Source organism: Porites lutea, chromosome 5, assembly GCF_958299795.1.
Source record: "Porites lutea chromosome 5, jaPorLute2.1, whole genome shotgun sequence".
Taxonomy (NCBI): domain Eukaryota; kingdom Metazoa; phylum Cnidaria; class Anthozoa; order Scleractinia; family Poritidae; genus Porites; species Porites lutea.
In genome coordinates, this window is record NC_133205.1 from 14,797,270 (window position 1) to 14,825,042 (window position 27,773).

General features: G+C 38.4%; 2 protein-coding genes across 3 annotated transcripts; one reads left to right on the forward strand and one right to left on the reverse strand.

Moving 5' to 3' along the window:
- The first annotated feature begins 3,292 nt into the window (after positions 1 to 3,292).
- LOC140937778 (macrophage-expressed gene 1 protein-like) lies at positions 3,293 to 8,410 on the forward strand. The gene is made up of 3 exons (XM_073387348.1): positions 3,293 to 4,947; positions 6,376 to 6,673; positions 7,614 to 8,410. The coding sequence occupies exons 1-3, from the start codon at positions 3,318 to 3,320 to the stop codon at positions 7,924 to 7,926; spliced, it is 2,241 nt and encodes a 746-aa protein (XP_073243449.1). The 5' UTR covers positions 3,293 to 3,317; the 3' UTR covers positions 7,927 to 8,410.
- Positions 8,411 to 16,030: 7,620 nt separating this feature from the next.
- Positions 16,031 to 21,451, reverse strand: LOC140937533 (QRFP-like peptide receptor). 2 transcript variants are annotated; one of them, XM_073387094.1, is made up of 4 exons: positions 21,238 to 21,451; positions 19,187 to 19,457; positions 18,182 to 18,424; positions 16,031 to 17,297 (listed from the first exon to the last, which is right to left on the reverse strand). In XM_073387094.1, the coding sequence occupies exons 1-4, from the start codon at positions 21,363 to 21,365 to the stop codon at positions 16,902 to 16,904; spliced, it is 1,038 nt and encodes a 345-aa protein (XP_073243195.1). In that variant the 5' UTR covers positions 21,366 to 21,451; the 3' UTR covers positions 16,031 to 16,901. The 2 variants fall into 2 exon arrangements, with proteins under 2 accessions (XP_073243195.1, XP_073243196.1); XM_073387095.1 differs by lacking the exon at positions 21,238 to 21,451 and adding an exon at positions 20,378 to 20,492.
- Positions 21,452 to 27,773: the final 6,322 nt, after the last annotated feature.

A 27,773-nucleotide genomic window follows, 5' to 3' on the forward strand; every position in this document is an offset into this window, starting at 1 on the left:
GCTTGTAAGAGAAGAGCGACAGGAAAGGAGTAGAGCAAGAATTAACAGGCGAAGAGGAGTCATGTGGAAAATTTATGCAGCATCTGAGACTGGTTTACTGATAGCTGAAGCTGACAAAGTTTTGCGTTATCTTGTGATGTTTTTACCTGTCCTTTTGCACTGGAGCTACAAAATGAAATGCAACCGCTATCAACATTCTTTGGCATTCTTGGCTGGCTTGTTCATTGGGTTGTGGTTGAGAAATGCGCCGCTCGACAAAAGAAATCGGAGATCATCGTTCAAAAATAAGCTACTCTTAGTAAGCTTAATTTACTTCACCTTGCTGGACTATGAGGAAAGTCTTAATTACTGGATGGGTTTCCGAGCTGCACCTCGACCGGTAAGCTTGAGTAATTATATTGCATTTGATGGACTTTTTTTTCTGGTTTCATGTTTATGCCCTCATTTTTTGCACATTTGTAAGATCTGACCTAGTAAATTAGTAAAGAACTGAAAAAGTTTTTAGACATTTTCTGACCGCGACTAGAAAGAAAACGTTCTGACTAACAGTTTAGTTATTCTATTGTTTGTAAAAGGAAAGCCTTGAGCGATGTTCTTGCCTGGAGTTCACGTTGAAGAATTATAGCAAACACGGCGAAGGTGGCTTAAAACTTAAGGCTATATCTGCAAGGTTTTATTCGTGACTTTAACAGGATATTCAGAGATACTTCACTCTCAATACACGTCTTCGTAAATAAAAAAATGTAGTCCTTTTAAATGTTTCGTTGAATTATATTTCTTGTCATGATTAGAAGTAAAATGCAAACGAAAATGATTCTAAGACCTCTTCCTCATTACCAGCGTTCATTCAAATACTCGGCAGTTCGCATTGTAAGTTTTGGCGCTTGGCAAAATTTAGATTTGGCTGGTCGGACGGGTGATTTTGTAAATTGAATTAATTTTTTTTTTCGAACGTTTTTGCTCAAACCCCATTATTACCCTGCGTACTACATAATGGCAGATTGACCTGACTGAACAGTTCCGTCTAATGGTGAATTCTCTATATAAAAACGTTTTATGATGTTGCTATTTTTGTAATTTGTTGTGCAAGGGCAGCGCGTGCTTCGATCGTCCTGAATATTGTATGAGTGCAATTTGTCTTGTAAGATTATTCTTTAAAAAACTGCGGAATTATAATTAAAATGGGGAAAAATGACATAAATTCTGTCCGATGTCTGAAAACAAATAACGCCTGATAGTTCTGTTTACCTCAAAGATGGTGTAAAGAGGCTGATTTACGCGCCACCAGACATGTAGCGAGCCACACACAAAAAAAGCCCGGCCTGATTTCTTATTTTGGCCTTTCCTTTAGACAGAGAGATAACACCGATAAATTACAACGAGTTAATTGGCTGCCAACGGGGACTATCGTGTTTTTACGGCCTTTATAGCATAAAATTATAAAATAAAGGTGATTTTGCTTGGGAAGAATTTGTTTTCCACGCCTAATCTACTGTTGGCCAAAGGTGATTTCTTTTTATTAGGTGTACAAATAAAGTTATTAACTGGAAGTAAAACTTTAGATGTTGCTTCATTCTTGCACTGTTTGCAAATTATTTTTTCTCTTAAGTCACCCAGCCTCAGCCATAAACGTCATATGGATCTCCCCTGTTTGATTTAAATTATAAATTTATTAACTAGAGCTACGCTTTTAGCCCTGGCTAAATGTATATATTATAGTTTCCCTTTAAATGGCACAGAGAAGAAGCCAAAACAAAACAGCAGCAAAACAATACGACATTCACAGCAACAAGAAGCCAAGAGTGTTCGCTGACGAACCGCCGTCAGCCAACGAAACTTTTTTTGACGCGTTGTCACAGGGACTTTGCGCTGATTGGCTAGTTTGCATTGCCTATTGTATTTTCTGGCATTTGACTGGCTGAGACCAGCTGTCCTATTTCTCTTAAACTGGACAGTTTGCCTATTTGTAAAGGAAAGCCCTATCTGAAACTATCCAAATTAATCCTTAATTGGACAGTTCGTAAAAATTAAAGAAAAATAGCTTTGCTGACAATATCGGATTTATTTAACTAACACCTATATAATTAATGACAGAAATTATAATCTAACTGGATTAAAGCCACGGGGTCATGCACCTAGCAGACTTCCGGTGAAGAAGTTAAGATGTCTGTAACACAAAAGGAGACAAGTAAGAGTATTCGTATGGAAGGTATCCAAAAAATATCATTTCTTATCATTCCTCCACAACTAATCCTCAACTACGAGGCAGAAGTGTACGCTCCATAGCGTCTTTTTCCTTTTGTAAACACTTAAAACAAGGGCTTTCAATATCAGTTACGAAGCATGAGGCCCGCGAGTAGCGTAAGTAAGCGCTTGTCCAGGCGAGTACAAGTTCAATCTCTGCCGTCAGTCAGGCTTTCCATACATTTACATTCTCTTAAATGGAATCCAATGGGAAGCCACCAACTTCCTTTCCCCGACAGTTTTTCCTTTTTACTAAGTTAGGAAAGGAGAATACTGTCTGTGTCGAAAGAGATTTTTCAAAGAATAAAAAAGAACGTCCTAACTTACTGTAAAGTCGGGTCAAACATGTTTAGGTTAGTCCTAATTAAAAAACCTTCTTTCGAAACTGAAAGAAAAGTTTGAAGAGAAAGGGGGATCTTTACAAAACCACGTGAAGTGAACTTGGTCTATAAAAGGTCAAAATAGCCATACCAAGCCAAAAAAGCAAACAAGAAAAATATCTGTCCTTATGCAGCAGATCTTATTGAAAGAATCCGACAAAACCAAGATAAAAAAAAACATATATAACTAGTCCATACTTGTATAGTTTTGTGGTCCGAAATGACCTTTCATGTTTTTAACCTATTTATCTTAATTATATTTTTCGGAATATTATTATTACACGTTCAAAGCACGAGATAATCTTCTGGACAAGCAGGTGATGACGGTGATAGCATATCGGACAAATCTGATTTTTTTAATCTGGCCTCCGCTTTCCATAAAGTAGAAAAGTTTTGATGGAACTGTCCGTAAAAAGGTGTTGTGGTTAAGGAACGCGAAGAGAGGCAGCTAAGAACTTGAAGTGAAGTCTTATGTAAATAGTTAAAAAAAGCATTTGTTGAAAGTGAAGCACCTACTAGCCAGCTCATTGAAACCAGCTATAACAGCCTTGGAACGGTACAAGGACCGTTTTATGAAACCAAAATATATCGCTTGACATTCACATGACGCTGTTTCTTTTCTTTTTTGAGGGAAGCGGTGTTTGCAACATCTTTAATACCATGATGGCGTTCAGTAGCGGGTTACACCTTTTTATGTTGCTGCCTTGTGCTTATTACTGTGATGTTATTTTCGCCGAGAATAAATCTCCATATAATTACCCTGTTGGAGATCCACGAAACTGCCCGTTAACGAGAGGAGTTTTTCGTTTCGAGGTACTACCGGGAGGCGGATGGGACAACCTAAGAAATGTGCACATGGGAGCTGTTTCTGTGACGAATAACTACACAAAGTGTAAAACCTCTGACGATGGCAAGTATTTGATCCCTGATGATGTTTTTCTTTACCCTGTAAAGAAAAGCAAAATTGAAGCGTTCGCCGAACTTTACGATCACTGGAACAATTATTCTTCGACCACCACAAAATCTATCAACGCCAAAGCTTCGGGAAGGTTTAAGTCTGGTCCCATTAGCGGTTCGTTTTCAGCTGAGTTCGAATCAGTTAAGAAGCATCAGGTGGAAGACAAAGCTGTAACAACTCGAGTTCAAATGCGTCACGTCTTGTACACCGCCAAACTTCAACCTGATAGCGCTCTCCAGCCCGCGTTTAAATCGTGTCTACTTGAAATCGCGTCCCATCTACAGCACAACAACACCGCTTATGCTAATTTTTTGGCGCAGATACTAGTTCGCGACTTCGGAACGCACTTTATCACTAGCGTCAATGCTGGTGCGGTTCTTTCCAAGGTAGACCACTTAACGAAAAAGTTTGTTGCTGATTTTACAGAAGATAAGAGTAAAATCACCGCAGCCGCAAGCGCGTCCTTTTTTAGAGCCTATGGCGGAAAGGCTAGCTACAGTCAGACGAGCGATAAACAGGATTTAGATCAGTACACGAAGAACACTGTTTACTCAACTATGTATGCATTTGGTGGGCCACCTCTCAGGGTTAACTTTACAATAAATCAATGGGAAGATCAATTGCTAGACGAGCTTGTAGCAGTTGACCGGTCAGGTGACCCGTTGAATTACGCTGTAACCCCCGGAAGTCTTCCTGAGATGTCGGAGGAGTTAACTTTTAAATTGGCTGACGTCGTTGAAAACGCTATAAGGCAATACTATAAGCACAACACTATCAAGGGATGTACGAAAAGGGACTCGCCTAACTTCAGTTTTCAAGCTAATCTCGATGATGGATCTTGTGAAAGTCCCACGAACAGTTACACTTTCGGTGGCGTATATCAAACGTGCTCATTCGCTGGGTCTCCGGCAGGTGATCCGTGTGGGCCCCTGCTTCAAAAGAACCCAATTACTGCTGATTACAAATGTAGTGATGAGTATGAGCCTGTATTGGTTCATCAGGGACGCACTCCTCAAAACTGCCACAAACACTGTAACAGCTGCTGGCTTTTCTTTAGTTGCTGCAATACAAACTGTGGGTACGCGACCTATTCGACTTACTGGTGTGTTGCGAAGGGCAAGGTGCCTGCCAACACAGGATATCTTTTTGGGGGGCTGTACAGCAAGGTGTTGAAGAATCCAGTCACACAAGATCACAGCTGCCCACTGAAGTTTTATGCACTGCGTTTTGGAGCTACAATGCAAGTATGCGTAAGTGATGACTATGAGCTTGGCTTTCAGAATTCGGTTCCCTTTGGTGGTTTCTTCAGCTGCTGTGCCGGTAACCCCCTGGGCGTCAAAAATTCTGCAGACAGCGTTAAACAAGGTAATTAACATGTCATGTTAAATGATTGAGTTCCTTTAAGATACTTTATCCTTCTATCCTTTAATTATGTTCCTCGTTAAACACTGTTCAGCAGGATATGATTTATGGCTGCCAGAAGGAAAAATCTGGCGGGCAAGAACTCATTTTCATGCACAAATACGTCAGTCAGAAGAGACTTGACTTACCTTTGAAGGGCAGTACGATCGCGAGAAGCCCTCAAGAAGACAGCTGCCAATAAACAGGGGCACCCAACGACGGTTTCCTCCTAAATGCATTGAGAACACTGTTTAAGGCTATCCAGAGCACTTTTAGATCTCTAGAAATGCATGCTTTGTGGAACTATAAAACTTGTATCTGTTCGGTCATCCTAAGGGAACCTAAGCCTTTTCGAAATCATTAGGGCTCTAGTATTAGTTCCCTGAAAATTTTAGATGTATAATAATGTAACGTTTTACGAAAGTGAGAATTTTTCTTATTCCTCTCTATATCGCGTTTTTGAATCCGAAAATTTTAGATTTCCTTTTTACTAGGAAAAATAGCCCAAACTGGGGAATAAAATGTGAAAAATTAGACTTCAGAAAATCGTAGCGGATTTATTAGAAGAGCTTCGAAAATTGTACATGAATAGAATCGCCATCTAGAAATTTTTAGCCGTGCTCAAGTAATAGAAAATTCTCGGCTATATTTGCTTCTCCGAACAGATATTTTACAGAAAACAGTCGTTGGGTGCCCCCGAAAAACGACAAACCAGTAGCTTATCCGTATCCCTCCTATGACGCCACGCGTGCCGCCTAAGAACCAGCTGTAACGATGATAAGGGTTCCACCGAATTTCAAACGTCTGAGCGCTTTTCATTTTCAGTATTTAATTGAATTTTACTCCGAAGTAAATCTATTTTGGCAAATGCTGCTGGTAATTCTTCAGTTTCAGTTTTTAAATGCTTAGAACATTTAAGATAACTTTCAAAAAGTTCAGTAAATTCACAGTGTATTATCATGAACTTCGACACAAGATGTATACATGTTTATACATTATTAACCAAGATTGTCAGGTCAAGATGGCTGGATATTGGCCAAGCTTAAGTTTTTTTTTTTGCGTATTTGTGGGTCGAGACGAAGAGACGAAGAAGAACGATGCCAACATTTTTGTTGCGGGATCGAAGCGGCAAATCCGAGCGGGCAAGATGGGCCCTTCTTGCCTGCTCGGGTAGCCAATCAAAACACAGATTTCTCTTCATCTTGCTCGCTCGGGTAGCCAATCAGAACTAAGGGTTCTCTCCATCTTACCAGCTTGCGGATGCAGCCATATAATAATACAATATCTTTCTCTTGACTTTGACCCCGGTACATATGAAAAGCCGCCGCCGAAAAGACAGCTGTGGCTAGCTGGTCATGTTATTAAAACTTTTACCTTTTTTTTTTTCAACAGGTGGTTCAAATTTGGAGATGTTTATAAGCCAATCCGGTCCATCTGGTTGGCCGAAATCCTGTCCAACCGGTTATTCTCAACATCTGGGTGCCATCGAACAAGATTGCGAGATAAACTATTGCGTGAAGTCTAATGTATTCAACAGTCAGGGGTTACCAATCATCAAAAGACCCCCCTATTCTGATGCGCCGAAAGTTATCAATTACTCTGTGCCTATGCTGTTGGTTAACGAAGACAATGGTCAAATTTGGTTCAAACCCTCAGGAAATAAACCACAATGGTTGTTCGCGACCAAAAGGTAATGCTGATACTAAATTAAGTACGTGACTGTACATTAGGTGGAGAGAGGGGCTTCAGTCTTTCTTAAGATATGGTAATGCTGAAATCGCTTCTACATCTATTTATTTTAGGGAACAACATCTCTATTTTTTTCTATTTTTTTTTCCCAGTGGCTTTCGATTGCTCCCCTTCCAAAAACAATTCATGGTCTATGGCGATGTGCACGCGAAATTCACTCAAGATCGAGTTAATTTGTTTCGTTTGTTTAGTTAGCCGCAGATGAGTTACAGTAGAGATTTTTTCTATTCGGTTGTATTGATGATAAGAAACAAATACTGTCTTAAAATTTAGTTTTGTTTCTTATGTTAAGGTCATATCTACAATGCTCCATAGCTATGTTTTTCGAAGGTACTTAAAATTTATTCGGAACGGTATTATATTATGGATGTTAGAACCTACTACGTATTGTGGTGTTCTTTTTACCGCGCCAACTAGCCAGATCACGTTGAACTTAGGTTTGAAAACCATCCTAATGCAGTTAAGTCTTCAATGACCACAGCTGGCTAGTTGGCTCAATTGGTGGAGCGGTGCACCGTTATCGCGTAGGTCAAGGGCTCGAATCCCTTACAAGCCTGGATTTTTTTTCAGGCTTTCTTTTCGTAACTGCGGGAGTTGCGTCTGTAACTGCGATAGTCTTCTTTCGTATCATTCTTCGGCTCGCAGTTCATGATTTCCATCTATTCACGACTTCAATGATATAATTATCACGCCCTTTGACTACCTGCTCGGGACTGAAGAGTTGTCAGACGTTACAGAAATATTTTCGTGACCAGGCAAGTTACCAAGACTCGAGCTCGATAAACGGGTCCCAGGTTAAAAAATCTGGTAGAAGAATTATATATCCCTAGGTGTTAACAGCTTACTTTTCATCTCATTAAAGCTCTTTTCTTTTTACTTAGCACCGTTGAAGCATACAGAAAACAGGTAAACCTGGAAGGTCACGCCATTATAGGAGTAGCCACAGACGACGTCGCTCTTGCTACGCATGACAAACAGAAGTCTTACCAGAGTTCCAGTCATAGCATGAATGCTGGGACAGCGGCTGGTATTACATTTGGCGTCACGGCATTGGCTGGATTATTGATTGCTGTCATGGTGATTGGCTGGCGCCGTCATAAGAGCGTGAACAGAGAAAGCAGCGACTTGAGAGAGCCACTGAACTCTCTCGGGAATTATGGTGCTGTCCATGACGAAGGGAGTCCCAGAGTTTGATTTAGTACAAAATCAGGATACAGAGTGCCTTTCTCCCTCCTCCCGCAGACCCTTATCATTAAACAAAGGATTACAAGACAAACTTGAAAATAAGCGCGCGTTGGTCGATAGGAAGAGGAAAAAGGCTTTTGTAATGTTGTCCTCGCATTTTCTTTTACATACTGTCTTTAAGCACATGGCGGGAGAAAACAAGCCTCTAAAGAAGCCCACGTACCTATGCACAGCGGTCTTCCAAAGAGATATTTGATTTAACTCAGTGATTTTGAGGCACGATATGCTATGCTTTGGTCCGAAACTGTAACGAATCGTACGCGAGTGGAATAGCTTTGCGGCTAATTTACTTAGGGCTGTTAACCTTGCAGTGGATATTTTGTAATTTTTATAACGTCAATAATTTTAAGTAATTTGTACTATGGGGCATTCCTGGTAGCAATTATTGTTAACGCCATTTTTCCTTTCCAATAAAGAGGGTCTAAAATATTAATTATTTTCCCAGTTTCAGTTCACGACTGAATTTTCTCACTTTTTGGTCATCTTGATCGTATAGCGAGAGAGATCCTCGGATAGTCAATGACTGAGAATGAAAAATTACAATGCCATTATTTCTTTCTTTTTACATGTACTGCTTGTAAGGCTAAAAGAGTTTCAAATTCGAGCGAAAAAAGATGAAGGCTTCTCAGTTTATTTTGTCCAGTCACAGTGAATGGCGACCGAGAACACTTGCCGTGTACCAAACGTATTTTACTTACTTTGGAGAGAAATTAAGAAATATGCAAAAATTGAGTTACCTATAGTTAATTTCCAAATATTTTAGACAAATTTTAATTGCACACATTTTAGGCATGCTACTGATGAACAGTTGCGGCTTTTAGATATTTCTAGCAACAACAATTTGCCGTCTGTCCTCTTTGAATTATACAGTTATATAATTCCAGTTCCAGTGCCGTGCTGACGGGAAGCGTAAACAAACAAACACAGCGGACGGAACAGCAAACGACAGAGGGCTGGCTGACGTTCGGCGTGCGCCGTTAGCTCGGTGCTGAGAATCTAACTTTGACAAATCCCTAAGAACGCCTCCTTGATAGCTTGTGCCTCTTTCTAGTCACGCGTATTGTGACTTGTCGACGGACCAAGAAGATCCGGGTGAAATTCTAGTCGTGTTAAAAATGTAACATGCACAAAGCAAATCTGTTGTTGTCAAAGTGATCATATTGCTTCCAGGGCCGTACCTAATTTTTGTCTACGGGGGCAAACTCCGCACACCTTCGAAGGGGTCTCCCGTATACAGACAGGGTTTCTAGTTGGATGTTTTGTTTTCACCCTTTTACAGAAGGTTGCCTCTAAAACCTTTAAGGAAACAAACCAAAATGATGCTTTTTGTTTTAATTGTCATGATTTATTATGGCATAAACACCTTGTTTAGTTTGAAATTGCGCCCGGGGTCTCTGCTACACAATGGTGATTTATATACCATCTTTAGCTATACTGTGAACAGCAGTTTAACACTTTGTATGGATGGTGTCCAAAATGGGTTGAAAGCTTTCGTTAGTTTAAGCAGAAATTGGCTTGAAGGAACTGAGCTAAAATTGCAGGTTTCGGTATCAGAATACCAAGTCTCAAAAACGAGTCTCCATTGGGCGGTTCTAGATTCTTCACCAATTTGACTTCATGTCATAGATCTCTTTTGGAGTGGGAATGAACTCCGTTCCACGATGAATTAACAGCATAGCAAGGCCATTTAATCGACCTTCTGTCATTGATGACCGAGTCCATAACTTTAGACGGCGTAGGGCTGAGAAGGAGCGTTCGCAACTGACTGTTCCGATGCTTCTTCAGCCAATCAAATCAATAAGCCCTCCAAAAATAAGAGTTCCGTGGACGCTATTTTACACAACGTTGCCGGTGGTTTGCGAAAACCGAATCTAAAGTCAAATGATAAATTCTTTCAATTGTATCAAACTTACCTTCCCTGCTAGTCGATTCCTCACTTGTTTGGTTCTCATCATTGTTCTCATCGTTGTTCTCATCATTGGAGCTATCGATTTTGAAAAGTTAAGCTTAATCACATAGAGTATTCAATCACTGAACGATTAAATGCCATGTTGTCCAATCTACAAAGCTGTGATGTGGCTCACCGAATTTCATACTACAAAGAGCTAAGAATGAACACAGCAACCAAAACGGGCAACTATTAAATGTATTAAATAACACACGTTGTAGGTTGATACTTTCCTTTTTTGGCGTCAAAGAAGTCCATTATACCTCGTTAAGGGGGAAGCCGGGCGCTTTCTTCCCGACATTTTGCCGGCGGGGATTGAGAGAGAAACGTTTTGCAAATGTTGGCAAGAAACACGCGTCAACGGTTTCCCGCCAAATACTAAACCACAGCCAGCCCAAATTACATAATCATTATTGTCATAACTCGTGCTGGCTTTTCCCTAGAAAGAATTTCCAAAATAATCATTTGGAATGTATATCGAAGGAAGATTTTTCAGTCAATTAGTCGGTTTTCTTGAGATTTCAGATCAATATAACTACAAAAAATAGCCCAGCAAAATCAAACACTATTTATTACTCACTAGTGTACGCATTAACCAGCGCCATTTTAACGGAAAATGTCAGTGGTGTGGCCGTCGGCTCAAACTCCTTCAACAAAAATTATCGTGGCATCTTTTCTGTGCCAAAAGGACCGACATTAAAAATACATAAAGTTAAACCCGGCCTTGTAGTCGTCCTCCGATCTAAAGGTCATTATGTAGTATCAAACCATGGATTCTATTTTCCATGATCAAACCAAGGCCGCGCTTTCGAACAACTGCTCGCGCACTGAGATGCCAACTGATTTATGACGCAAGCCGTACACGCGATCTCCCTTAACTGAAAATCAAAACGGTAATGGAAGCTCTTCCAAACGAGTTACTGTCCCATATTTTCGGTTTTTTACATCCCATTTACGACAATTTAGCTCGTCTGTCGCTAGTATGTAAGCGGTGGAAGGCGGTCATCGAAGAAACACCTTCACTTTGGAAATGTATACACTTCACGCGAGCGTATCCTTTTTTCATAACGAAAAATGCCAAGCATAGAGAGGTTCTTCGACATTGCCTTTTGAAGTTTGGACGTTATGTTACGTGTTTAAGGGATCATCCAATTACAAGAACATTCGCGGAACCAAGCCTACGGGACATTCTCCCTAACTTGTCAAATTTAACGTGTTTAGATGTCCCTCTTTTAGAATGGGAACCTCGATTCTTGCAATCCTTGACTTGCGCAAGCACGCTGGAGGAATTGAATCTAACAGAATACCTTCTCTCAGAGCCACCAAAAATACAATGGCTGTTTCAGCAGCCAGATTCACTAAAAAAGAACTTACTAACGTCTCAGCATTTACAGGTGATCCTCCTAAGATTTCCTCGTCTCAAAATTTTGAAACTTGCACTTGACTGTATTGCGGTTCCGCCTCCCACTTTAACATCTTTTCTGAACAAGACGAATATAACAGAGTTAGAGCTTTCAGGTTTTGGACTCACACCATCTCTGTCCCATCATTTTATTCTCAACCGCGATATGTGTTTGAGAACGATTGCTTCTTCTCAACGACTCGCATCTTTGATAACGCGTTTGGAGCTTAGAACTTGTCCACTTTTTTACAGCAGCGACGACCTGCAGTCAATGCTAAAACTCATGAAGTCACTTCGCCATCTTTTCGTTGGAGCTGGCTTGATTCACCGGGACCCTAAGAGCCTGCTGTCTATTGAATCTTCCACCCTGATTACACTGGGTATAGATGGCCTTCCAACGCTGAGAATGCAGTGTCTTCGTTGCAATACGCCTAATTTAAGAGAATTCAAGCTTGCAAATTGCCGTGATATGACAGCTGTGTTTGTGTATTCAACAAGCTTAGAATCCATGTGTTTACGAGATCTTTACAGTGTTTATAACTTGCAGACCACTTCGATTCGGTTGAACCATTTGGAGTTATGGACATGCCCTGAAATGCCTGTTACAGCTCTACGAAATTTTCTGAAGGAGCATCAGACCATACAAAAACTCTCTCTCATTGGCGGACTGACGGGTCTTACCTTATATGGCTGTATGTGCCCTCATCTAAGCGAACTGAAAATTATGTTGTTTGAAGTTCAATGGTTTAAACTCGGAAGTATAAAGATCGACTGTCCTTCCTTAAAGCGTTTCTACTGCGATGGAAATTGGCGAAATCCTTTCACTAGAACTCCAGACGACTTTTCTGGATTTCCTCGTGGTCTGTCAACCTGCTCTATTTTCATACGAAGCGGAAAACTGCAATACGTGTGGATTAACTTGCCCAATGCGAGCACAATTAGCGTTAAATGTAAGCAGCTTGACAATATGAATGTAACAATTGGCGAGGAAGCAGGCTGCCTTAAGGAGCCAATGGAGTTTGAAGTCATTGCTGACAAAATAATTTGTCTCCACACAACGAACTGCAAGTTTTCACGCTATCATCTCCAAGCAACGGATATTGGGACAGTGACGCTGCGGCAATGCGAAATATACAGCGATGAATCAATACCACGGCTTATTGTTCATACAAAATCAATCAGTAAGTTAATACTGGACAATTGCCACAATATGGAATTTGCAGAGCTTCGTGTCAAACCTAAAAAAGCTGCTCGTCACGTGTACATTTACGATTGCGACCGTTTGCGAAGCATTGCGGTAACGCGTACTGGAAAGTCACTTCCAAAAATTTCCATCGTTAATTGTAAGAATCTCCAAGGTGTCGCATCCGGAAGGCAAGATGACTTTTCAAACGTTTTTATCACTGATTGTCCTTTATTTAATATTCCCAAACGTTCGACAAAACTGTAAAAACAACTGCTTCACATTTGCTAAGAAAATGACTCCCCTGACCAGCTAGGTGACTGGTTTGGGATAGTTTGCTATGGTGTATTTGCTCAAGATCGACTTCTAATCTTGTGTATGTCATTGTGAGCTGATCGACTTTGCTAATAAACACCGACTTCATCTTGTCTTTAGATTCTGTAAACGAATACATGTAGCTGCTTCAAATATTAAAAGTAATTTTGGAACAATTGAATTACTTAAAACACGAACAAATAGACACGCTTACAACGTTCTGCATGTAGGTGCGGACCTTGACCTCATGAATTTTCCATCTCTTCTTCTTCTTCTTCTTCTTCCTCTTTATCGTCTTCTTCTTCTTTCTCTTCTTCCTCTTCTTCTTCCTCTTCTTCTTCTCTCTGTTAACAGTGTTCTGTTCGTTGGACTAACACAGCAAAAACGGGGACTCTGCAAGTCCCCCTGGGGAATTTTCTACACTAAAAGGATATAACCCGCTGGTTTGACAGTGGCGGCCGAAAAAGTTACCTTTATCGGGTTGGAGGTATACTGGGTATGGAAAGGTACCTGTTCTAAGTTGTTTAAAAAAAGGGGATTTTTTTTGCATTTCTTGTCCTGATAAATACTAATTTAAATTATCGTTGATAATAATAATTTTAATTGTAAATTATAATTTAATCACTTATATTGCGCAAGTATTCATAAAAACGATCAAATGCGCATTACATTGGTAATAGAAGCATAAAAAACTATTTCCAATACGAAAAACAATAAGAAATATACACAACTACAATAAAAATCTTAAATATCGATATGCAAATAGTTAAAATTCATTTTTAACGATAAGCAAAATAAAAAGGGTGCGTCTTAAGATGGCGTTTAAAAGTATATGCAAGTACAGAATGTTGCGAAGCTCGCGCGGTTATAAACATTCCATAACTTGGGCGTAGCCACCTGGAAGGATCTTAATAGGGCAAATATTAATGCGCTTGGCAGCTCTTGCTAGTCTACATGCAATCCGCTTAAATAATAATAAAATAATACAAATTATCTTTTTTAAAAAATAATAGCAAAAAATCCTAACTAGCATGCAAGGGGTAATCGGTTGGCTGCTTTCAAGAATGACAGACGCTGACCACTCAGCCATTCTGCTCCCTCCAAAGTCCTACCAACTTGGAGGGAAACAATGCTCTGGGATAAGAAAGCCTACACGTCGCTTTTCTAATGTGACCTATGGTTGCACAATGAACTTCTTATTCCATGATGGCCTTGATTTTTGAATATAAGTTACTTTCACAGCCAAATTCTGGAACGCGCTTGGGGAACATTAACAGTATCACTTTTGATTCAATTCCTTCCGCCGGCTAATTTTGTCACATTAATTGGTGTGTTTTTTGTAAATTTGCTTTTACGTTTGGTTGTTTGTTTTTTTGTTGCTGTTGTTGTTTTGGTTTGACTTCGTTTGAGTTCAGTTTCGTTAAAAGAAATTAGCTTCCATTCATCAGTACGTTAGCTCATACAAACATGGTGGCAAAAAACGCTACCCTATAAAATCATGGCTGAACAAAGTCTATGTACGGTTACAGTTATAATTTATAAATTTATTTTCCACAAATATCAACATTAATGCATTATTTAAAAAAAGCAATACAACGACTAAAAGTAAAACAATAACAATAAATAAATAATTACTAAAACTTCAAATGAATTGCTGAAGGCTTATTGGTATAAAGTTGCATGTTGGGAGTATTTTTACATATGCATCTCCCCTCACTGAGTTAAGTTAAAAACTAGTTTTAGAACCTTTTATTATTCATTCAAAATATTTCCCCGATCATGATTGGCTAAAAGCACACGCATAATTCACCATCACCAGCTACTGATGACCAAATTTGGAAGAATTTTGCGATTAATCAACCGATGACGTCAAAAGTGCAACTTCCTCGCAGGTTAATGTACCGTTAACCGGGAAGACCTGGGGACGAGGTTGAGTTGTTTTGGTTATGAAAACAGAAATGGTGGACATTTCACTTGTTTCAAGAGTAGGAACTAGGCGAGATAATAGCTAAAAACATGGCAAGAACAGCAAAAAGACAACTCGAAGGGCGACATCTGCTATTTGGAGAATATTTAATTTTCGGAGCTGAACAACCCTAAACGTGCACTATCGAATATAAACTTAACGTCGATGGAAGTAAGCATGTTTTAGCTATGTTTTAAACTAGGAATTATTTTGAATGAAAAATAAAACAATTATTGAATTCGGCTTTCGTATCATATGAAGAATTATGGAGACCGAGGAGGGTGTTATCCGCCTTGGCCTACGCCGGGCCTCGACGGATAACACCTCGATCAACACTCCTCGATCTTCTTCATAAGAAACTCAGCCTCATTCATTTATTGTTAAATAATTTATATCATAAACTCATTAATATTTGACAAGTTAATACAGATAAGTGGTTTTCAGAGATTTGTTTTCAAAAGATTTCAAGTACAGTCCCTGATGTGTTTGGAAAACTCATTTCACAGTTTCAGCTCAGCAACAGTAAAAGTTGACCGTGAGAATGGGTCTAAGTTGAACCCAACTGCACTAATGGGAAAACTATAGGTGTTCAAGATACACAAAATTTGTACGTTATTCGTAAACAGGCCTCTCCATGGACAGGATCCTTCACTGCGAAAAAAATGTTCTTAGTTTGAAAGTTGCATTAGTTCCTTTTGCAATGTAAACATGGATTACAGAAAACGACACAGATTCTGCTAAGCTATTCAATAATGATAGGCCTTATGCTGGCCTTTATTCGTTCAGTAACTTAGCAGGCAAATTCTGGAACGTACTTTGAGATCACTATCGAACCATTCTTGATTTGAATTCTTTCCACCGGTTAATTTTGTCAAACACACTGTTGTGTTTTGTGTAAATTTTCGACTTTTCGTTATAAACGCTGATCTAGAAATTCGAGGCTAAACAAAGTTTAGGTGACGAGTATGTTAAATTTTGTACAAAATTTATTTAATAAATTTGGTAGGCGAAAACATCAACGTATAAAACAAATTTTAAAATGTGCATTATAACGAGTAAAAGGAAAACAATAAATAATTACTTAACCGACAAATAAACGTTAGAATATATATACCAGGGCCCAGTTGCTCGAAGCATGGTTAGCGTTAACCAGCATTTAATACCTTGACAACGTATTGGTTTTGATGCTGCTTAACCAATGGTTAAAGCTAACCATGCTTTGAGCAACTCAGCCCTGGTATATAACTGGTAACCTTGTAATATATGTAGTCCAAACGAGTGTATCAATGAGTTAAGTTAATAAAAACTTGTTTTAAATATTGAAAATTTGGTATAAAATCACTAATTGATACAGTTAATACAGATATGAGCGGTCACAAAAAAGGCGTGACCGTGTTCGAGTACTAATGCAAGTACAGTCCCTGTTACGTTTGGAAAACTCATTTCGTAGTTTCGGCACCGAAACGCTACAAAACGTGTCTAATGTTGTTATGCAAATACTCCAAACGACTTTGTTATGACCATTGAGAAATTTATTAGCTACTTTGAAGATAAGAGCAAGACTTGGTCGGTGTTGAAACAAACTGCGAAGCATTTCACCGCAGTCAAACGAGAGAAATTTGCAAAAGTTAAGCAAAGTAATTCAAAGCTAAGGTTGCTACTTTCGCTGTCAAACGTTTCAGGTAATACCAATATCTTTTAGTTTTCTGAACTTTTTTAAAGTTTACTAAAAAAAATTTTTCAAGTGCTTGAAAACCAATGTTAATGTCGGCGCCATTTTCCAGCATAATTTTCTTTTAGCGCGAAGCGATTTTAATGAAAAATAGCTCAAATTTCTGAGAAAAATGAAATAATAGTTATGTTATCGAACTGACTTTTACGCCGTTGCCCATTTCTTTTCACTAACTGGTAAATGAAATCCCAGCAATTAAAACGAAAAAAAAAAGACTTACACGTTTGACTGCGGTGAATGCGCAGCACAGCCTTGCGCGCGTAGCCTTGTAACAGCCAATAACCTCAGAACCACCACTGTGGTGCAATTCGTTGCAACGTCGAACCAGTCTCCACAAGCAACCACAAAATAGACAATACGTATGAAATGGCCCATACCTTAGCTGCTAACTGAGATTTTAGAAGGCTCTAGTCGTTCCTCTTCCAAGAGTTTTTTGATATTTGTTAAGCGGATCTCGTTTAGTACTTCTGATCCCACCGTTGACAGCTTTGAAATATCGGAATGCCTTCTACTTGCTGGACGGCAACGGCAGCATATCATTGCTTTAATATTGACCCTAAATTGGTGGTTTACTAGGGCATACACAAATGGATTAATGGCGGAGTTGAACAAGACCAATGTTCCAGTTGTCACATACGACAAGTCACTGCTATCGTATATAGAGGTAAACGTGGTTAAGATGTAGTTAATTGAGTCAGCGAGCCAACATACTCCAAAGATGACACTAACAGTGACTACCATCAAGGTGACACGCTTTCTTACCCTCACCAAAACCTGTTGAAAAACAGTTAAGAGGTGGTAAATTTCAACTTACTCACACGTAAAACTTCTCACCTCTCACGATTCTAGAAACAATCGATCGCCAGCTATCAGGGGCACCCAACAACTGTTTTCTGTAAAATATCTGTTCGGAGAAGTAAATATTGCCCAGAATTTTCTATCACTTGAGGACGGCTAAAAGTTGCCAGGTTACTGTTCCATTCATGTACCATTTTCAAAGCTTATCTAATAAATCCCCTACGATTTTCTGAAATTAATTTTCACATTTTACTTCCCAAGTTAGACTATTTTTCTGAGAAAAAAGGAAACCTAAAATTTTCGGATTCAAAAATGTGATGGAGAGAGGAATCAGAAAATGTCTCACTTTCGTAATACGTCAAATTGCATCCAAAAATGTTCGGGAAAATAATACTCAAGCCGTTATAATTTTGGAAAGACTCAAGTTCCCCTAAGATGACCGAACAGATACAAATTTGTTAGCGCCACTTAGAATCTCGTACTTAGAAGCTCTTAAAAGTACTCTTGATAACCTAAAATTGTTTTCAATGTATTTAGGAGGAAACGGTCGTTGGGTACCCCTAAGCTGTGCGCGGTTGCTACTTCTTGCAAGGCCACCCCCATATCCAAATCTGAGATAAAAAGGCCGGTGCGACTGAAATATCACATCCGGTTTTTTTTCTTTACTTTTCCCAATCTCGTCCCTATTACTTATCGTTTCATTTGGTTACGTGGTCTTTGATACATGTTCATTAATAAGAATAGAATAATAATAATAATACTAATACTACTAATAATAATAATAGTTAGTACAGCAGAGAATTATTTATTTTACAATGACGTGGGTGATGGTAAGCAAGATATTCAAAAATTCGTCAAACCTGTTGTGTTTTGTGTTGTCCATGCTTAAACCACAAAGAATACACAACTCGTGTGTAAAGAGCGATCATAAAAGAAACAGGAAGGAAAGCTGTGAACAGGAACCAAGTCACAGAATAGGCCTTCTCTATCCACACTTCAGGGTAAACTTCAGTGCACTCATCTTCCTCCTCGTCATATTCGCCAAAGAAGAACATTGGAATGTTCATAAAGACTCCAAAAATCCAAGAACAAATTATAATCACCTGAAAATACACCAAAATTATTCACTGACTTATTTTGAAAATGAATGATTCAGTTCCACCAGGTTGCGCCCTTTATGGTACGCATCTGTTGAACATGCTTACACTATTTTCTGTGCCGCCTAGGTTGTGCTGCCCCTCGCTTACATAACAGGTACTCTTGCACTATACAATTGAGTAATTTCTAAATGGGATTTCCGCATTTGATTTGAAAATTAACGTTTTTTTATTTATTTTTTTTTTTACAATGTTCAGTCATTTATCTCTCTATTCAACCGTCTTTATTATCTTTTACACTTCTCGTTTGTGACATTACTTACATACATACATACATACATACATACTTTATTGCATAGCTCCCCCTTGGGGGCTCTTCCGCCATACATACACGAATTAAAATAAAATGAAATAAAATAAACTAGAAAACTATTTACATTTCAATGATAAAATAATGAATTTCTATAAATAATAATGAACGTTAATTTTAAAGGCTATTTACATTTCAACAATAATAAAAAAACTATTTATGAATTAAAAAGATATTTAAAAATTCTCTTTTTAAAAGCGTTGAAATATACTGTTATAAAGTTTTGCCCCACGGTAGCTGAAAGTCTTTTGGCTAGTGGCCAGCCTATATCGAGGCAACGTAAGGTCTTGTTTTTCTCATTGATGAGGTATTCAGTGTTCAATCGTGCTGAGTCACAAACAAACCTCACGGCTTTCCAAAGAAAAAGTTACTTAGTGTATGACAATCCCCACACATACCTTTAGTTTCCGAGTAGTAAGCTTTAACCTGGTACCAAGGGGATGTATCACTGCAAAGTAACGCTCAGTTGCTATGGTAACCAGTGTAGCAACCGACGCAGCACTTCCAATATAGGCCGCTGTCGCACCTGTCACTAATCTGCATAGCGCCGTGCCAAAAACGCCATTTGGGTGTGCAGAAGGGCTGAGAAAAATGTATTGTGCTAGGAAGAAAGTGGCTGCGGTCATGTCAGCAACTGCTAAGTTTATGAGTAGATAGTTTATTGGAGTTCTGGGGAACATAAACGAAAAAATGCAATAAATACAAAGTTTATATTATGACGCACGAATATTTTTTGTGCTGTTTTTGAGATAAACTGATAGTCTTGCACTTATATTTCTGTTCATGCTCATAGTAAGTCGTCGCTTCGGGGAGGCACCGCTAGTTTGCTGGTGGAGCTTAAAACGCGACGATTTTCAGTTCCAAAGGTTCATTTCTAGCCTTAGGCGTCCTATCGGTTCGTCTCCTTATCTTATCAACTCATTATGTGCTCATTTTCCTTATCCACATATTTTTGACCACAAATTGGTGAATGAAGAGTGGTTTCGCATTTGTTAAACGTCCTTATCGGTATTTGGAGTTGTATTACTCAGTTGCGTTTAAACAGGTGTACACCCTTGCCGTCTTCTGTATTGGCTTTGTTTCCATATGTTCTGGAAATAATTCATGGTCTCCGCCACATCGCAGACGTACAGTAGACGCAATTTTCACACTAAAAGACTCTCATTAAAACATGGTATGTTTGTGATCGCTATCAGAATAAATGCAGAAAACATTTGTCTGCGGTCTCTTGAAACGTATCTGAATTCGTCGGAAACAGTTAGCTTCGTTCCCATCGTGTTCCAAACCTTCGCAGACTGTTGCACACCACAAGGAAATCAAGCTTACCGTATTGACTTGAATTAACGCCCCACCCAATCGGAAGAATGCGGTGTCTATAAGAGTATTACAAGGAAAACATTGTTCAAGCTTGGTAATCATTTATTCATAATGAGTCTTTTTAACCTACTGTAAAGCACATTTGATCATGCACCAGGGAAAATTGCGCTTTTTTTGAATTATTTATAATTGAAATTTGTGATCTAAACAATGCAGACTGTATCGATTCTATCTCAGCAAAAAAGCAAGACATTAAATTGTTGGCTTCCTACTTTGAGTGTGAAGGGGTAAAATGTACCTACTTCGACTTTACTTGGTCACCATGGAAACGTTTGTAGTTCAAAGAAGAGCCGAAGTTTGCAGCCAAGTATGGTGTACACTACACTTGACAACACACTTACAGGAAAATCGAAGCCAAGTGCACGATGTGCACTTGCTCGTGCAGTGGTTCCAAGATTCTAACGAACGGACAGAAAAACATTCACCAGTGGATCCATGTCTCGGTTAACTAAGACCATTGCGGAAGAGGCCAAGACCAAGCCCTACGGCGATTTTTTGCCGAAAAGCACGTTGTTGACCCGGGTTGTTGAGCCATTCTAGAGAAACGCAGAGGATGACGTCGCTTGATTTTTTTTTTCTGTACCGCTTCTAAGTACTCGTAAGAAAACCAAATGCGTAAGCATGTCTTTCAGGGTCAAAACCCTTTGAGTTCAAAGTAACGAAAAAATAAATACGAAACTAGAACAAATCTTTTCCAGCGCAAACAGCTTTTAGTTCAAGTAATATACTTTGTCACCAAGTGTGAAGCCATATTTCCTACAGTAGAGAGACTTAAGATTTCCGAGTGCACTTTAATCAAGTCAAGTTAGGAAACTAATCTCGCTCCTAGTGTGAAGCCAGCAATTGGAACTTTAAAAATGTTTCTCTTTTACATAATTATATCTGCAAATAATTATCGTAATTGTTCTCATAAGAAATGTGATTTTGTCAAAAAAAAAAAGTCGTCCATGAAAAAACGCCGCATCTAAAGACTAAAAATTTAATAAACGCCGCGGCGTTTAATCGAATAAATGCAGAAAGTTTTGTAGAATTCTTCATTTTGATGGAAAGGTGTCACTGTCTCAAAGCATACCTCATGTCTTTGTTCTTCAGTATAGCTACGCACACCAGAGAGTTGCCTACAATATTCAAGATGACCAAAACAGACTGCACCGTTGTTATGGCGATCTTTGGCGATTCAGAGATCGTGTACACATACATGGCATTGAAAGTGAGGCCGATTCTTAGTATAAAAGTTTCTTCTCACCTGGTGATTAAGAAAAGGACACGGTCACCATTAGCTCAAACGTTTTTAAATCAATAAGTAAAGGAAAAAAGTGGTTAATTGCAGCTTAGTCTGAACTGATCATTATCCTTTCATGAGAAACCACAATAAATGTTACAGAACAAAAAAGGAACAAGAGAGGGAGGTTAAACAGAGACATCGCGAAAAAAAAAGCCAAATGAAAGGGGGAAAAAAGACACTAACTTACCTGGCAGGAAAGTGGGTTTATGAAATTGATGGGTTTCTGCACATACCCTTCTATAAAGACTTATTGTGCATGTTTGTTTTTCATTAACATCATTTTGTTGTTCAGTCATCAGTATTAAAAATTCATGCCCGCTTAGTTTTTAAATGTAACTGGCTCATCAGTTAAGCTGCGAAAATTAGATACGATGGAATAACTATGGAATAGATGTTATTTAGTAGAAAGGAAACTTTCAAGAAATATAAGCAATCTCTTTCCACCTTGCTGTTGCACAATCAGAGTTAACTAAAGATGGAATTGAAATATAGTTAGTGAAATATGCAAAACTTCGAATTCCCTCCTACGAAGACGTCAATCCGTTTGACATTAAGCCCATTTCCTCTAGATAGCAGAAACTAATTTTTCTGCCTAGCGAGAGATAATTGTGAGTGATTGAAACCGTCGCAGGCTGAGTTCAAAATTTGCGATTAAATTGTTGCAAAGATGAGTTGACGTGTAAATATGTTGAAATTATTGTGGATTGCAGACTAGAATTAAAACACGACAGACTTTTGAACTGCAAAGGAAGGATTTCAAAGCAGACTAGAGAGATTAAAATCTAAATTTACAGATTGAGAAGTATACATAAAAAAGGGATTAAAGTTCTTTTATACTACAGTTCGTCTATTCACTGTATTTATTGCCAGAGTATGTTTTCTTCTATAATATCCTCTCCACTGACTTCCTCGTATGGGCCTCCTCACTTACCCCACTAAACTGAAACGACCGGCCCAAAAAGACTTATATTTAGTCTACCGAGAAGATTGCCACTGAGCAAAGTAGACCAGGACAACCGAACGATAACGATGTTTTTCAAAAAATGCCAACAAAAACAGCTGGGTTTATTTATGATCTATACTCTAAAAAATAAAAAATTACTTCAATTCAACCACAGTCTTGGACAAGTCGAGATTCAAAAGCACCCAAATCACCTTTTAAAGAAAACTCTTGAAGTTTCAGCTTAAGACAGTCTGGTTTTTTGTACGATAAGCAAGCTATACTGATGAGCAGAAATTGTTAGCGTTGTTGCTCAATTTTTTCGCTACTGAATGTTCACGACTTCGAGAACTTTTTAGACTGATTTGTGAAGTCTTGATTAGACAAATTTTGCTGAAGCTTTTACTAAAAACTATTTCTTCATTGAAAAGGTGTCAAAAGATGTCACTCGTGTCAACATTTATCCAATCAAATACATTTGAAAAGTATTTCACTTTTATTGCGTCAATGACGCTCGCGTAGCTCAAGGTTATGTAAAGCATATTCCCCTTGTTTTATGACCAAGAGGTTATTATTGTGTTCACTAAAATGTATATTATAGAAAAATAATGACCTCCTGTTTCTATTTTATGACCTGCTCTCCACTTATTCAAAATTGTCACCCGTTGTTAACAATGGAAAGTTGCCTTAAAAGCAAATATTCGTTTTCTTGAGGAAGGCACTAAAATCACCATAACAATTTCTTTCTTTGGAATTAAACTTGACTTCAGTCATTCCATTCCATTTACTATTAAGCTTGCAAAAGAAAAACTTAGCTACCTATGTTTGAGAAAACACAACTAGCACTTCTTTGTAAATATGTTAAAACTCCTGCCAATCAAACTTACGCTAACGACACGCTTAGCCGATAAAGACCTGGAAATTGCCCTATTCGACCAATCGTGTTCAAGTTATTTTGCCCTGTTCATCTCCAGCATTAAGAAGAAAGGACCCCCTCGTAAGCAATTCGGAATTGTGTAATTATAATTGCCCTATATTTTACGATTCACATTTATTTAAATTCACCTTTTTGATATAACATGAAGGTTGGAGAACTCAGTAACGAATTTTAAAGAACGAGCGGGCCATGCGAACATGCTGCGAACGTCCATGGTATACGTCATGGTGTTTGTTGCGAGCTTTTTGATCCAGAATTTGACAAAACAATCAATCATATGATGTTTTTAAAGTACTACTTAAATTTCCATTGGTTCTTCAGGTAGCTTCGGCAGAGTCATTATCTTGAAAGGCTCACCGCATTCATGTAAGACAGTTGAATAAATGAGGTGACTTGATATTAGCCTTTCAAGATAATAACTCTGCCCAAGCCACCAGTAAAACCGTCGGAAATATAATTTAACGAACGCATTGCTTGAAAATTATTAAAACTAGTAACAATGATAGCGACAAGTAGTCGTGGCCACTTAAGGTAAGGTCATGATAAGAGAGTGAAGTTTGATTGACAAAAGTTCCGGGTTTTAATCTTGTTCTGATACTTGTTTCCGTTCCGATAGTCTCCTCATTGTTTGTTTTTGTTTTTGTTTATTTCGTTCGAAAAAGTTGTAAAAAACTCCTAAGGTGGAGTTAAAATAACCCATTACACTGGAGTTTTCTTCCAAAAAAGAATTATTTTCGTGAAGATGCTACAAAGGAAGTTTAAAAATAACTCAGTCTACTAGGTTTATTTTCAACCCCATCGTTGGAGTGAATATGAAGATGAAACAACAGACCCGAAAACTAAGTTACTTGTCTAAAACTTCAACTTCGGTTTTAGAGTTAAAACTCGTTCAAAATTACGCCGAAATTGTGCTTTCAAACTAGCCACGGATTACTGAGCTTCAGATGGCTTGTTATATCATTGAATACTATGCGTCAGTACTACATTTTTCTTTCCTTATACCTCAATAATTTTAACTCAAAAAATGTTTCATTTTGCTCCATGTTCCCTGGGGGGAAAGTATAACTAAACATTTCTAATTTCCTTTTTACTTTCCTTTAGAATTCTTTTGACATAAGATAAGGTTCTCTTGCTAACCCTTGATTTCTTATACAACCCACGTCACGATTTTTGCCTCGATAGGCTTAGCGATAGCCATTATCTGGCTGAAAAGCATTAGGAACAAAAACTAGGATGACTACTGGTTAAGACGTTGTAAACAAGAAAAATACCTGGAATAAATGTGAGGCTTTGTTGATAACATTAGTCCCGATTACTTGCCGAATGAATTTTCAAACTCGCTTGTCTGAAACACTTAATAACTAGTGCTCCTCTTTGGTAATTTGTCTTGTCGTATCTTAATATAAATACAAAGTGCTTCAGAACGCAAGAGAAAAAAAGTGGGAAAAAAGATAAGCTAATCTCGCTGCTCAAGAAAAATCCACCGAAAATAAAAGCAGAAAGGAATTGGAATCATTCTGTCACCTGGCAGGTAAATAGCTTCTCTTCCGCTTGCCAGATATCGAAGCGACAACAGTTTAACCATTAACGTATCACTGAAGTGCTCAAACAAAGATACTCACTTTTTTGGGCATCAAGGCATGAGATTGACAGCCCCCACTGGAAACAAGATCGAGTGCAGCTCATTGTCTTATAATTTCACCTGTCCACGTATTAATCGTATTTTGAATTTCAGTCCTGACAGAAGTTTATTTGAAAGTGATTTTTCCTCATACTCTGCTATCAGAGTGTGTTCATCAGTTTCAAAACGTCATATACTTTGGTCTCCTTAGCCTGCAAGAAGGGTCTTTATTTGGAGTGGTCAGTGAACAGTGTAGTTTGCGTGGCGCTCGAGCGTGACGTCTCTCGATATCCCCCAAGGAACACCAAAAATGGTTGCGTGATTTTCCACGATGGAATCACCTGGCTTGAGCAATGTGCGAGTTGCCAAGAAAAGATTGGAGTTACTAAAGGCGTAATTAAACTAAGTGATTAATTTGCTAGCCACTCTGTCACCGAATAAACGGTATATGCAAAATTTGTTTGACATATCATTTAGGAATGGTCCATTACATCTGGAGGGGGAAACAAATATAAATTTTGCTGCTGAGGGATAAAAATGGCTCGTAAAGTAAATTGTCGCCAGTTCAGTAAAAATGATGCGGTTAAATCATCGCTGAAAAGTTGACGAGAAAATAATAAATTACTTCTGAACACCTGAAATGGTTTCATCGCGGAGTAGATGAGATAAAAATCGAAATTTAATGCAGATTGCAAAGTATACACCTATTCCAATAAAAATTGCTCCCGTGAAGCATGATACATGATCAATGTTTCCTGCAGTGCACTGTGGTAGAAACTTTTTGCAAGCGGGATTTTCAGCCCTCTGCACGTTAATTGGAGGAATGAAGACCATTAAACTTTGTTCGAAAGTGTTAATAACCAATGGGAAAGGTGTGTAAGGACAAGAGATGTACTAACTTTGGTCGGCCTGTATTACGTCAAGTTCGTCTGATGGGTCATTCGTTGAAATATAATGAAGCTTCGAACCAATCAGACTACAAATGGGGCCAGCCGGTTTTTACAGGAAACCAATTTGTTGTCTCGGGTTTCCGATGGGTGGAAAATTTCCTACGTCAATATTTTGGGTTCTAGAGTAGAAAACTCAAAGCTTAAAATTTTGTGCAAACGAACAACAGAAGAGTTGAGAATAAATAATGTGTTTAAGAAAACTACTGAGGCCCGTAGGGCCACTTCAAACACAAGATTTCATGTCAAAACTTCAAGACAGTAACGTTCTTGTTTGTACGATGAGCATATGTAGAGACTGGCTGATCACCACCACGGCAACTGTTCCATTTGTAGATGTTTTTTAGTAAAGTTTTTCATTCAAAGAGAACTATTTTTGGAAGGTGTCAATTTTTATTTTTTACTCCTGTCAAAATATATTCAATCAAATACATTTTAAAGACATTTCACCTTTTTCTAATTCTGCGCGACATATTAAAGCAGTTCCCGGGAGTTGCATGTATTTCTAACTAAAAAGGATGGACGCTAATACAACAAAAAAGTGGAATAATGGAGTGGTCGATTATACTTGGGGAAAGTTACCTCATTGATTGTCTCTTTTCTTCGCCCAGAGGAAATCGAAAAAGCACTGTTACATGTATATAATTTTTGAAATACCCACGCGCGCTACCAAAAAAACGGATAAGATGTATAATTATGTTCATTAAAACGAAGAAACTTACTTCCACTGCCGTGAATGAGCTGAAGGCTTATTTGCAGAGCCTTCGATTCAACCCCAAAAATCCTGCTTTGTACCGTGGTTCGAGTCAACCCGCTGTTATTCTGTATACATGTATGGAATAATCAGCCTGATCTTCGAAGCCTTTGCAAAAATACTGACCGAGCGCGTAGCGTGGGGTAATTTAATGCACATTTCCATTGTTTTAAAACCAGCAGGTCATTATTTTGTTCAATGACGTAGAACATTACTTCATAATTTTAGATAATAATCTTGGTGACCTGCTCCTCTATTAAATCAAAATAATAACCTATTTTAAATAAAAGCAAGGTGCATGGACAACAAATAATCGTTTTTTGTTAGGCTGAAGGCACTGTAATAACTATACAATTTCTTTCTTTGATGTATTTTTCTTTTTATATATATTTTCTTTTTCATATGCTTTTTGTAAGAACATGAATGCTACTTCTTTTGATAATTATATTCAATACCTTGCCAATCAAACTTAGGACGTAAATGACGCGCCAAAGGCAATAAAAGGCGACCAATTGAGATGGATTGCGATGGCCGACCAGCCATCATGACGTAATTTTTCCCTGTTCATTTCAAATTTAAGGGGGAAAATGACCACTCACTTAGCTAATCGGAATTATTTAATCATAATTACCCGCTTTATGCTATAGCTCATATTTATTTAAATGCATCATTTCAAACGCTGAAGGAAAATTTAGATGTTACATAGAAGCTCAGTAAAACGTAAATTAATATTCAGGACTAACATGCTGTGGAAGTCAATATCTATTTGTTTCGAGCATGTTTCCCAAAGATTTGACAAGACAATCAATAATAAATTTGAAATGCAATTTAAAAGGAGCGGCATTTCTTCTCGGTGGCACGGGGAAGTCATTGTCTTGAATAATATCAATATCAAGATATTTATGCAAGACAAATATACAGGACCGCACTTTTTGGCAGCTAATTTTTACCAAACGCGTTGCTTTAACTTGTTAAAACTAGTAACACGAGAATTTAAAGATGACAGTGGTAGTTATGGCATTCTATTAATCAGGTGTATTAATTAAGGAGTCGTCAACACTGATCAGGCGAAGAATGAATAAAGAAACAATTTCTGGGTTCAAAGGCTCGTCCTAATAACTGGT

Excerpts from the sequence above, each read along its gene's own strand:
- LOC140937778 (XM_073387348.1), top strand. The coding sequence starts at position 3,318 with ATGTTGCTGCCTTGTGCTTATTACTGTGATGTTATTTTCGCCGAGAAT. Across the intron at positions 4,948-6,375 it reads TGCAGACAGCGTTAAACAAG|GTGGTTCAAATTTGGAGATG; the intron begins GTAATTAACATG and ends TTTTTTCAACAG. Across the intron at positions 6,674-7,613 it reads TGGTTGTTCGCGACCAAAAG|CACCGTTGAAGCATACAGAA; the intron begins GTAATGCTGATA and ends CTTTTTACTTAG.
- LOC140937533 (XM_073387094.1), bottom strand. The coding sequence starts at position 21,365 with ATGTATGTGTACACGATCTCTGAATCGCCAAAGATCGCCATAACAACG. Across the intron at positions 19,458-21,237 it reads CTGAAGAACAAAGACATGAG|AACTCCAATAAACTATCTAC; the intron begins GTATGCTTTGAG and ends TATGTTCCCCAG. Across the intron at positions 17,298-18,181 it reads GACAACACAAAACACAACAG|GTTTTGGTGAGGGTAAGAAA; the intron begins GTTTGACGAATT and ends GTTTTTCAACAG.